Raw genomic sequence first — 10,917 nt, 5'->3', positions numbered from 1 at the left:
TCAGCCTAAGGTCATCAATTAGATTGTTTGTATATAGGCCTACTAGTAGGTATCACAACATTTTATCGGCCTAATAAAAAAATTCTTTAGAATGATGCTGATGTTAAAACTATTTTTAAAAGGTCAGCAATTGGACAGTTTCTATGGATAAGCTTACGGAAAATATTTTTTTCTTCCGAATTTTGTGTTCAACAGAAGAGTTAAGCTTGAAATTATAATATTTTAAAAAGGACACGACTAAAAGCTAACGCCTTTAAAGTCACGGAAATATCAATCAACGCTATTTACAACAACATGGCAACAGTCAATTTATGTCCAACAAACATACTTTAAGCTTCACGGGGAAGGAGCGAAGTTAATAGTTATTTTTGCAAGGGTAACACCTAAACGATACTTCCAATAAACATACCTGGCACATACAAAAGGGAGGCGTTAAGACAACGCCTAATGGTTATTCAACTGCTAATACAGCGACCGTCATGACAATCGGGCAAGTTTGGGTACACGCCCCACAAAGCCGACTTCGCCATCGTCAAGTAGGTCAATTTTGTAATAAGAAAATGTTCACTTTCCAAATAAAATTATGACAGTAATAGTACTTTTAATATCTGTAATATTACTGTCTGTGAGATTATTGCCCGATTATTAAAAATATGGATAACTTTTTTTAATGTCATGCGATGTCAATAATATACATGCATTCTCCTCTGTCATGTAGAATATAAAGCTTCGTATCTGCAAAGAAAGGCGCTATACATAAATATAAATGTCTCAACCTTGTTTGGGATTTTCTGCTACAGATGATGTGTCATCTTGAGACAGGATTTCAAACACGCAATAAGACATCAATGAAATAACACTAACGTACACTGAATTATACTACATAATACCCTACATTCTATTTAATATTTGTCTAACAAATAAACATTTAAGCAGCTAATGCTCTCATAAATAAAATGCATGTATACTTTTAGACATGATTGTGTGTTAGTCCATGGGTGCAGGCTACCACCACCCAAATAAACGTAATCTGTATTGAATATCAAATTGTACAACACAAAACATTACATTTATTAATTATTCACTGAAACTTACCTTAGTTTACACCTTCAAGTACAGTTTTATCACTCAGTATAAATAAAAATGAATGATAAAATAGAAAATAATACAGTAGGTCTACTATAAGGTCCTAAGTATAATAAGGCTGTTTGTCTGTTTGCCCTCCTCACCTTTCCCCCCCCCCTACCTGAGAAAAAAATAGGGGTGGCAAAGCAAGAAAACTTTTTTTCTGCTTTGTTCTTTACATATAAAAAAATGTGTTTAAAAAACTCTTTTCAACCAGCCCCTTTTTATCATTTTTAAAAAAAGAAGGGCAAATAAACAATTTATATTTTTATGCCTAATAGACCGTCTCAACGACTATATTGCTTTGATAGCCAGAATCCACATTCCCTCTTACCTGAAAAAAAGAAAATATTAACGAAAGCATTGTGCTTGAATTAGCTGTAAATAGACACACACCATGACGACTCCAAACAATACTGCCCCACCATGACAAAAGGAAGCAATGATGTTTGCATTGCTTTGAGTAAATATAAAGCATGTTGATTTTGTCTCCTGCTTCCTTTTCTGGTGGGGCAGAACAGTGGGTGTGGGATGTATAGTGGGTGTGGGATTGGGATAATGCCCATATGGCGCCCCATACAAATTTCGCCCGACCGATATTATCGGCGGCCGAAGTCATGAGGAAATGGGCCCGATCGTCTTTGGAAAAATGGGCCCGAACGTCTACCCGCCGTTTTAAAAAATGGGCCCGAACGGCTACATCGGTGGGCCCGATCGTCCACACTAGTTGGGCCCGATCGTCTGGGCCCGATCGTCTCGTGTGCCCGATCGTCTGTAATTCGGTGCAAACAGTCCAGGCCTAGGCTAGGGCCGCTAGGCTATGGACATTTTCGTACGGAGCCTGGTCTGTCACACCAAATAAATTAGCTCCTAGCCTAGGCTACATACCTTTTAATTTATAATACCTTACGGTAAATATCAGTGGAATCCAGAGATGTACTGCGGAGAGATCGGGAAATCATAAACAAATGCCATCTATCTCATCAAATGTCATGTACCCTCCTCTTACAAGCTGGGCTACCTAGGCCTCCTTCAACTCCAGTCAATTCGAGCATGGAGTTCGAGGGGGGAATGCCACTTCGAGCGAATGCCAGTTCGAGCGGAATTTATTCGAGCGGAGAAAATTACTTGACCTGTGACACGTGCTCGGTCAACCATCATGTTTGAAAGTACAGTAGTAGTAAAGATGGCTGCGTCCATGCCTGTTGTCAGTGTTATGCTACCTAGACTTGTTCGTTCTTTGGGCTCTCGAGGTTTGCAATAGTTGTTATAATTGACAATACAGTATTTAGGCATGTGCTTAAAAAATCATAGTTTTTTGTTTCTTTGTATGTAAATAGTAATACTCTCCAACCTGGTTGCTGTGACTCGTGAGTCTGACTGTTGTTAGAATGGAGGTTGCTCTCTTGTTTTTACGCAGTGTATGCTTACGTCGGAGACATAAACATTAATCATAGGCTATGCTTACACCAATCTATTGAGCATGCGCAGGGCAGCTTGTTACGTCAAAGGCGTAAGCAATTGAGAGGCTATGGGCTTATTTGACTGGCTCATTTCGTTGAGTACGAATTTTCGTTGAGTATTATTTTCATTTGACTGGTTCGTAAAATCGACTTAAAAGAAAAAAAATTAAATTAAAAAAAAAAAAAAAAACACGAAAATTAACGTAACCAGAATGCGTTAATCAGCGTTAAGTTAATGCACGTGACCAAAAAAATATGGCTGATTGGTCAGTTTAGCAACAACATTTACGTTAATATAATTTAGATTAAATTTCAGAAAATAAAAATTATAATAATATTTACCCACATTGAAGTAAAAAAATAATTGTAGGCTAACAGAAGTCAAAAACTGGATTATTTTTACGAAAAAAAGCCCATACTGCCACAATTCGAAGCAGCCTTGATTACGCAGCATGTATCGCGGTAACTATACAGGAGTCGAAAATTTTCGACTGGTCGTCTTTGTTAAGATGGGGAAATATTACTTGATTTTGAGGTGCGTAATTACGATTTAGATCTCCAGATAATATAAAGTGGAACACAATGAGCTTTCGGGTTACGCCAAAAGAATTACAAAATTATTGAGATAAATATTTGCTCTGGAATCTTTACACTTAAAATAGCCAGTGAATAATGCTTTCTTGTGACTATGCCTTGCGTTGCCGTAAGCCCGTCATCGGGCATATGATTAATGTTTACGCCTCGGCGTAAGTATAGACACTTTGCTGTTAAATATGTTTATTCTGTGTTAGGGCCTAGGCCTAATCATACCTTGGACAGAGTTCCCTAGTATTTCTCAATTTTCTCCACTCCTTCAAAAAATAGGCTTTACAGTATATGTATTGCTTAATATACAGTAAGTAATTCACTTCAATGTGATTCTGGTTTCAGCTTTTCCTGGTTGCAGATTTGAAGTACACAGTGGTTTGTGTTTAAGGTAACTCTACATGCTTATGTTGAAAGAAAAGAAAAAAAAATTCAGAAATACATGCTTATAATTTCAAATACTAGAAAGAGCTAAAATTGCACCATCAGTGAAAACAATTACATGCTCATTTAGTTCCAAGTTTTATTTTTAAGTACTGATATGTTTGACTGTAATAATGTTAAGCACTTCAATAATTGAGACTACATAGAAAACATTACGTTTATTACCTTTATTCTGTATGGTTTACAAGCCATGACATAATAAGGTTTCAACATGCAACATTTATACAGTATTCATTGTTGAAATGTGTATTTTTATGTACTTGATCGATTTATATCATATTTCCCAGAGGTCAAGCATTTCGCACGATATCACCACTGTATGCTAAACTTCAACCAGCTTCAACCTTACCAACATCTACACAAAATCACTACTCTTTCCCTAAAGGTAATTGTCAAGGTTATTTGAAAAAATAATCTCCCCCAGACTCCAGCACACAAACATTTAATTTGCTGAAACTTTACTGACTTCAATTACTATTATTATTATTAGTATAAAATTTGGTGACTTTAAAAAAATTTAAGTTCTATTAAAGGAAAACCTGTTTACGTTTACATAGGTACATCCTGCAAAAGGGGTAACAGGCTGTATGGACTTGTACACCGGTTACCCCCTACATGTCTGGAAAGATGTACTGGGTTCTTTAAAGTGCACATGAGCCAATTGTGTACACTGTGTTTATATTCCTTATCCGTGAAGACTTGTTCCACCACCAGAACCATAGGCTAGCATGCCCTTCGAACCAACGCCGATATCATAGCTGCATCTAGGTTGCAACACCCTTTTGTTTCAACTCAAATTGGTTGAATATTTTAGGTAGACTTCTTATTCAATAAAATTGCTATACAGTACTTTTCCTTTGCATAAATTTCCAAAACATTGAGACTTCAAAAAACATGTATTATTCTCATCAGTTTAAATTATTATATTTTTTGTTACAGATGTATTACAAAGTGTTAATAGTGAGATAGATGCCAATTACAGTCGTCTATTTGCAATTATACAAATTTCTGGAAAGCAGTATAAAGTGACAACAAATGATTTGATTCAAACATATTCACATATTGACGCTGATGTAGGCGATAGGATTAGACTTGAAAAGGTAAATGCAAAGAGTATGCTTATGGCTAAATCTGGAAAATTACTAAATCCTAAAATGAATATATGCAACAATTTAAAAATGGTATTTTACTGTATGGGTCTGGTAATTGGCCAGGAAAAAAAAATATATCTTTAGATTTTAATTTAAGATATATAAACTTAAATATATGTTTTATATTTTTAACTTTATTGTTTTTGTTTGATTAATGTTGTGTGCTTTTTCCTTCATGTGATTTTCACAGGTTCTAATGGCAGGCGGGGAAAACTTCACAATACTAGGAAAGCCATTGATTAGGTACATTTTAAAATTGTATAAATATGTACATTTTGTAAGTGTATTCTGTTACATATTAATAATTTTTTTCCCAATATAATATTTTTAAATAATCATTTTCAATATCTTTAAAAACAGATTAGATGTTGTGAAAGTAGAGGCAACAGTTATCGAAAAAACCAAAGGTCCAAAGATTGTAATATTCAAGTTTATCCGAAGGAAGAGGTTCAAGAAATACAAAGGTGTGTTAATTAATACATATCTCTTTTAAGGTTTAATGTAAATTTAGACTGGTATCTTTTTCATTCCTATCCAGTCATCATTACAGTACTTTTAATTACTATTTTATGATAAAAGAGAATTCTTAAATATACCAGTAGATGGCAGTTGCTAAAACTGAGTACCTGCATTTATGCTAACCAGATAATTTAAGATAACCATGCCTGTACAGCAATCAATTGACATGAGTCACTTAGCTAGTTGCTTTGTAGTATATCAAAGTGGTTATTTTCAATTTTACTCCCATAATAATCCTTCTAAGCATGTTGTAAATGTAATTAGCTGTGTTGCAGCAAGTGGCTACATCATGCTGCAATTGCTTACTGTACAACTAGCATTTCTGTGGCAAAATCTATAAACACTACTCCAAAATTTAATATAGGCCTAAAAAGATAAAATAATTATCAACTTTCAATAGAAAAATTGGATGGCTTTTTTTTTTTGGTAACATTACTGCAATTTATGAGTTTATGCAGCGAATATAGAAATGTTATTACTTTATTTATGCGTTCAGTTAATTGGCATGGAAACTATGTTCTTGTTTAAATTGTCAATCAATTGCTTATAATAGCCAGTAATAAATATACAGTAGCCTATAAAACTAGACTAAATTTACAGGGTTAGCAATTAAATATAAATTTCAATGAAATCTTTTCTTTTCTTTTGCAGAAAGAAATGCAAATCACACTGTCCTGAGAATCAACAGTATTGAGGTTGCACCAGTATCTTAGTAACATGTACTTATTAATCAGTTTAATAAGTTTGTCAGAGTGGACACATCCATTATTTTCATGGGGTGTTTTGCAGAGAGGAAAAGCAGTCATTTATCCAGCAGACATCTTGAAGTCTACATAAATCTTTTGTAAACAAAAACAATGTAAACACTGGGCATATTTATTTAAGTTTTTATTGTACAAAATGAAATGATGGCTGTTGGTTTTACAATTGAGATGAAGTATGGTAATTGCAATTGGTTTATAAGTGAAAAAACATTCAGAAGACCATGGGTATGTTTTTCTTATTTACAAAACTATTCTGGGGAAAATGAATGGTTGTGATCATTGTAATAAATAATCAGTTGGTAGAAGTCCCATAGATTGTGAATAAAAATGTATCATTAGTCAAAGAAGTGCTATCAACTTATTTTTTTTTATTTACTGACTATAAAAATGGCTACTGCCTTTGATTCATTATTTGTAATGAATGATATTTTAATTAGATGCATCAGAGTTTGAATCATCACTATCAGAATACCCACCCAAGAGGTCCAGCCCTAGGCCACTTGCTCTAACAGTGGTCCTTTCCTTCAGTTCATTTTTCTTTACCATGCCCTCTTTGATATGCGCCATTAGAATAACACTGGTATCATCATTTGTTAAGTCACTCTCTACTTTTGACTTGTTAATATTACTTTGCACATAATCAACTTTTAACAGGTTTACTGAACCCTGTGCACTATTATTAGACAGGTTAACTGTACTTTGTTCACTATTAACAGTACTTTGGTCAGTAACTATAGGCTGACCATGCAGTTCCTTGATTGCTTTTGTATTGTCCGGTTCTGGTCTTTCTTGGAGGTTTCCATATATTGTTTTATTCCCCGCATTAGTTCCTGGTGTTGCAGAGGATTTGACTACCATTGTGGCTGGTTTGTTGTGTTTAGGTGCTTTTTTTATTTTGACAAGAGAAGATAATGATGAAGTTGATAGCTGTCCTACACTACGATCCCAAACTTTCTGCTTTTTGGTGTTCTGTGTTGACGCATTATCAATGTCCTGCAGAGAGTTAAGATACCAGATAAGATGATGCATGCTCAACTGTTTCAAGTTGCTTTGTACATAAATAAAAAATTGACATATGACAGTTCAATAATGTTAATACCTCATGAATGAAATCTGTTGGCCTCTTGAAATTACTTGATTTAATCCTCTGCACTGGTGTCTCTTCATCTTCACTCTCGCTGTCATCTAACCTTTTCATTATTTTTTCAGATGATTTTCCAAAAATTCTCCTAAAAAAACATTAGATTGGAAGTTTTAGTAAAAACAGATTCAGATTATTGAATTGATATCCAATAGTCAATCAATTAAATAGTATTAATTTAATTTTCATTCCATCAACAAATAATGATGAGTTAAACGTGCCTAAGTCGATCTTATTTTACATGCCAAATTGATGTGTTTTCCATTAACAATGTTGTAAGTCGAACAATATTTCAATGGCATTTTGGATTCGACTGTATATTTCTTCCTAATTATTTATATCGTAAGCATTTAACCATTCCACTATTATATTGTTCACATTCACCAATAAAATTTTATTTTTATTTCTTCTTCATCTGGATGTTTTTGGCAAAACTATTTGCCAAATAGAAAACAAAATTTTATTTCTATTTTTTTTCTAGCCTCTGACAATGTGTAAAGTTCACGAAACAAGGTATAAAAAAATGTCATGCCTAACCTAATCTCTGCTTCATCATCTTCCTCTTGGCGTCTTCTCATATCCTCTTCCTTTTCCCGCAAGATCCCGAAATGGTCAACATCTGCTTGTCTGGTGTTAAGTTCCCGTAGTTCCTCAATATTCTCCATAATATCCATTTCCTGTTTGGAATCTTTAGTTCGATTCTCAAGAACTTTCATTGGATTGTTGGCTTCTTCGTCTTCCCGTTGTTTCTTCAACCTCTTCTCCTCTGCATCTAGTAATTTTACAGCTTCAAAATTCCTGGTGGCACCAGCTTCCACGACATAGTCTGTTGATTCAGGGTCTGTCTGGAAAGATACATTACATTTCATATTTATATATGTACTTTCTATATATATTTTCATTTTTTTATATACTGTATATTCATTCGTAAATATTTAATTCCATGTATTTACTGTATGTGCAGTATATATATATATTAAGTGTATTTTCTAATAATTGTGCTTACTCTGAATGAAATTTCAGCCACACACTTGGGACATTTGATGTAAAATCGATAAATTCTTAGGCCCAGATAATTCATGTCCAACACATCTTCCTTTCTTGCATTGAATTTTTTCCCTTGGTAGATATATTCACCACATGTTTTGCACCTGAATTGAGAATACAGGAAGAAAAATGGACAAAAAAAAATATAAGTAATTTGAAAAGTTGATGATTGTGCCTATAAAAATCACAATTTTAGTGATGATACTATGGTGCCGATATGATGATGGTATAGTTGAATAGCTTGGTGGTAAGATGCTTTCATTCCAATTGCATGGTCCTGGAATAAATTCTAGCCACTGTAACAGGATTTTTTTCTCACAACCAAAACAACTCCACCCTCATAATGCTATGTAGAGCATTTTGTTTGTAAATTTGTCTTGTGATGGGATTGCCACTTTGAAGAGTGATTTAGTTCTCTGTTTTGCATATCCTTGGCCCTAGTGCCTAAAGCTGAATTTTAAAAAATGCTTAATTTTATTTGTGGCAATAATGATGAAAGAGATGATAACTAGTTGGATTAATGATAAAAGATGATGATGCCTGATAATGATAATTGAAAATGATGATCGTAAATTATGATAAGAATTACGAGGACAATGACAATGAAGATGGTAATGAAAAATTATGTCCATAATAACGAATAATATAACAATAGACATCGAAACATTAAATGCAAAATTATGATTTTAAAATTTGTTTAAACAGGCGCAGATCAGGTAGGGGGCACCTTCCCCCGTTATCGCTACTCCCTTATCAATTCTGAAAAGTAAAAATTCTGGATCCACTCCTGTTAAACAATAAACGAACATACCTCATGTTACATGGAGCCATAAGACGAACTATGAACTTCTTGTTTTTTGGAGCATGAACTTTCGGGATCTTTGATGGATCAAAGTCTGGTGGATAGTATTTCTATCAAAAAGCATTTAATATAACAATTTGAGTAACAGTAACAATTTCTGTGACAGTAACATTAAACAACCAATGGTAACATTGGATACATACTCCAAACGATAACTTTTATTTACTTATTTTTTTAAGTTAATAAACTTCTCACAAGACAGTGACAGATACAAGCCAACAGGTTATGAACACCTCTACAACGGCTTCCTCCATTGTAATACAAAAATAGAAGTACAAATATATAATGCATAAAAATGTACAAACACCAATACAATAAAAAATTAGTCAAAAAGAAGTGAAAAACCAAGAAATGAAAACTGAGAAAAAAGCATGTAGAAATAATCTTGTGAGAATATCTTATGCCCTGTCCCCACTATCAAATTTGATTTGACAAAAACATGACATGCCTAAATATGGTCATGATGACATCACATCATGATCATATATAGGTGTGGACAGAGCTTTAAGCCTGCTTTGAGGCGTGATGGTTTTTCAGTGGCAAAGTTTGATTTGTTATAAAAAATGGAGTACCTACATTTAATACTTTTCTTTCTGACATATTGCTGGTTCTCTTGTCTTCTCTTGACTATAAAATGACCTGTTGAACACAGTAATGAAAGTTTAGTATACTTTGTAGCAGTAGGCCTAGCAAGATTTAAACAACTTCTGATCAGAGAGAATATATACTTTATAGAATGAAATAATTAGTAGACATTTGACTAGGCATATGGCATAAATAATAAAATAGGATTTGGCATATAGCCTAGGCAGCACCACTATGCTTTAATTTTTGTACCATACGTCAATCGCGTAAAATACAAATTAATCCACATTTTTTATGATTACTGGTTCCTGTAGTTGTCTTTTAGAATACCCAATAACTGTATCTATTTGAATAAATGCTCAGGGGCGTTTACTGTTGAGAATGGTTTTTGAGGTGCGTACAAAAACATAAGAAAAAAAATAGAGGGAATTTAAAGGTGTTTAAATGTTGGAATTTTGTCTTTGAAGGAATAGTATTGAATTAGCTATCACAAAGATATTTCAGTTATAGACATAGATTGTGACGTAGATTGCGGTCCTCCGAATCGAGAGATAGGCCTAGACCAACTGTATTTTGTTGAAATTTAACTTGCGATCTGCAATGCCAATGCCGGTCTTGAAAGATGATGTCACACACATTTCGGTACTTCATTGCCATTATCGTACCTTTAGCAAATGGAAGTAGAAATACGGTACCATATTTCTAGCCACAGCAACTAGGCCTATTTATTGAAACATATCTCTTTTGGTAATAATTACCTTATTCTTAAACAGTAAATTGGGGCCAAGTTGACCTGCTTCCAATAAAATTAGCCTAGCTAGGCTAGCCCTCTACTCTAGCTAGGGAAGGACAGCTGCATCCATCATAATAGATAGGCCCCTAATAGGTGCCTATGCCTAGAGGAGGTTCTCTCGGATCGCCTAGGCTAGCTAGGCCTATCCTATTCATAGGCCTAGTCTAGCCTCTAACTAGACTAGTAGTAGGGGCCTATCCAAGTAACTAATCTAACGAACCAAGGACTAAGTTATCTAATACAAATAGAATATTATTAATCAGACCAGACCACTGAGTTTAATCCGCTCACCTTGGTTATATTATATGAATGAACAAGTTAACCGAATTCGTCCAGGCCTAGACCCTAGCCACACCGCCGCAGGTCTACTTGCTCTCTCTGCCCGCGCCGCAGCTCTTTCTCCTTTCTCTCTAGCTAAGATACTAGTATCTTTGTTTA

The 10,917-nt window shown here is 34.3% G+C and overlaps 3 protein-coding genes across 9 annotated transcripts in view; 1 reads left to right on the top strand and 2 right to left on the bottom strand.

Annotated features, from left to right (window-relative positions):
* LOC117105022 overlaps positions 1 to 2,198 on the bottom strand; it is a 36,255-nt gene extending 34,057 nt beyond the window's left edge. For all 3 annotated transcript variants that reach the window (XM_033246010.1, XM_033246012.1, XM_033246011.1), the window contains exon 1: positions 2,014 to 2,198. The gene's annotated coding sequence lies outside the window, so the exon portion shown is untranslated. The remainder of the gene's footprint in view (positions 1 to 2,013) is intronic.
* Positions 2,199 to 2,259: 61 nt separating this feature from the next.
* Positions 2,260 to 6,395, top strand: LOC117105027 (39S ribosomal protein L21, mitochondrial-like). Its single transcript, XM_033246022.1, has 7 exons — positions 2,260 to 2,378; positions 3,519 to 3,564; positions 3,905 to 4,002; positions 4,557 to 4,717; positions 4,959 to 5,011; positions 5,129 to 5,232; positions 5,939 to 6,395. Exons 1-7 carry the CDS (start codon positions 2,285 to 2,287, stop codon positions 5,998 to 6,000), a joined length of 618 nt encoding a protein of 205 aa, XP_033101913.1. The 5' UTR covers positions 2,260 to 2,284; the 3' UTR covers positions 6,001 to 6,395.
* Positions 6,167 to 10,905, bottom strand: LOC117105024 (splicing factor YJU2-like). 5 transcript variants are annotated; one of them, XM_033246014.1, is made up of 7 exons: positions 10,771 to 10,905; positions 9,678 to 9,740; positions 9,051 to 9,151; positions 8,199 to 8,343; positions 7,730 to 8,037; positions 7,151 to 7,280; positions 6,167 to 7,044 (listed from the first exon to the last, which is right to left on the bottom strand). In XM_033246014.1, the coding sequence occupies exons 2-7, from the start codon at positions 9,699 to 9,701 to the stop codon at positions 6,481 to 6,483; spliced, it is 1,272 nt and encodes a 423-aa protein (XP_033101905.1). In that variant the 5' UTR covers positions 9,702 to 9,740; positions 10,771 to 10,905; the 3' UTR covers positions 6,167 to 6,480. The 5 variants fall into 5 exon arrangements, with proteins under 5 accessions (XP_033101905.1, XP_033101909.1, XP_033101908.1 ...); XM_033246018.1 differs by having other exon boundaries at positions 7,151 to 7,277; XM_033246017.1 differs by having other exon boundaries at positions 10,835 to 10,859.
* Positions 10,906 to 10,917: the final 12 nt, after the last annotated feature.

Source organism: Anneissia japonica, unplaced genomic scaffold (genome assembly GCF_011630105.1).
Source record: "Anneissia japonica isolate Jap-2015-1 unplaced genomic scaffold, ASM1163010v1 scaffold287834_len5846547_cov211, whole genome shotgun sequence".
Lineage (NCBI taxonomy): Eukaryota > Metazoa > Echinodermata > Crinoidea > Comatulida > Comatulidae > Anneissia > Anneissia japonica.
Note: the sequence above shows the minus strand (reverse complement) of the source record. Positions and strands in the feature narration are given on the sequence as shown.

Coding starts and splice junctions, on each gene's coding strand:
- LOC117105024 (XM_033246014.1), bottom strand. CDS start 9,701: ATGTCAGAAAGAAAAGTATTAAAT. Junction 7,281..7,729: donor GATGATGAAGCAGAGATTAG/GTTAGGCATGAC, acceptor ATGTTTTTTTAG/GAGAATTTTTGGAAAATCAT. Junction 7,045..7,150: donor CAACAGATTTCATTCATGAG/GTATTAACATTA, acceptor AACTCTCTGCAG/GACATTGATAATGCGTCAAC.
- LOC117105027 (XM_033246022.1), top strand. CDS start 2,285: ATGTTTGAAAGTACAGTAGTAGTAAAGATGGCTGCGTCCATGCCTGTT. Junction 2,379..3,518: donor TCGTTCTTTGGGCTCTCGAG/GTTTGCAATAGT, acceptor TTCTGGTTTCAG/CTTTTCCTGGTTGCAGATTT. Junction 5,233..5,938: donor GAGGTTCAAGAAATACAAAG/GTGTGTTAATTA, acceptor TTTCTTTTGCAG/AAAGAAATGCAAATCACACT.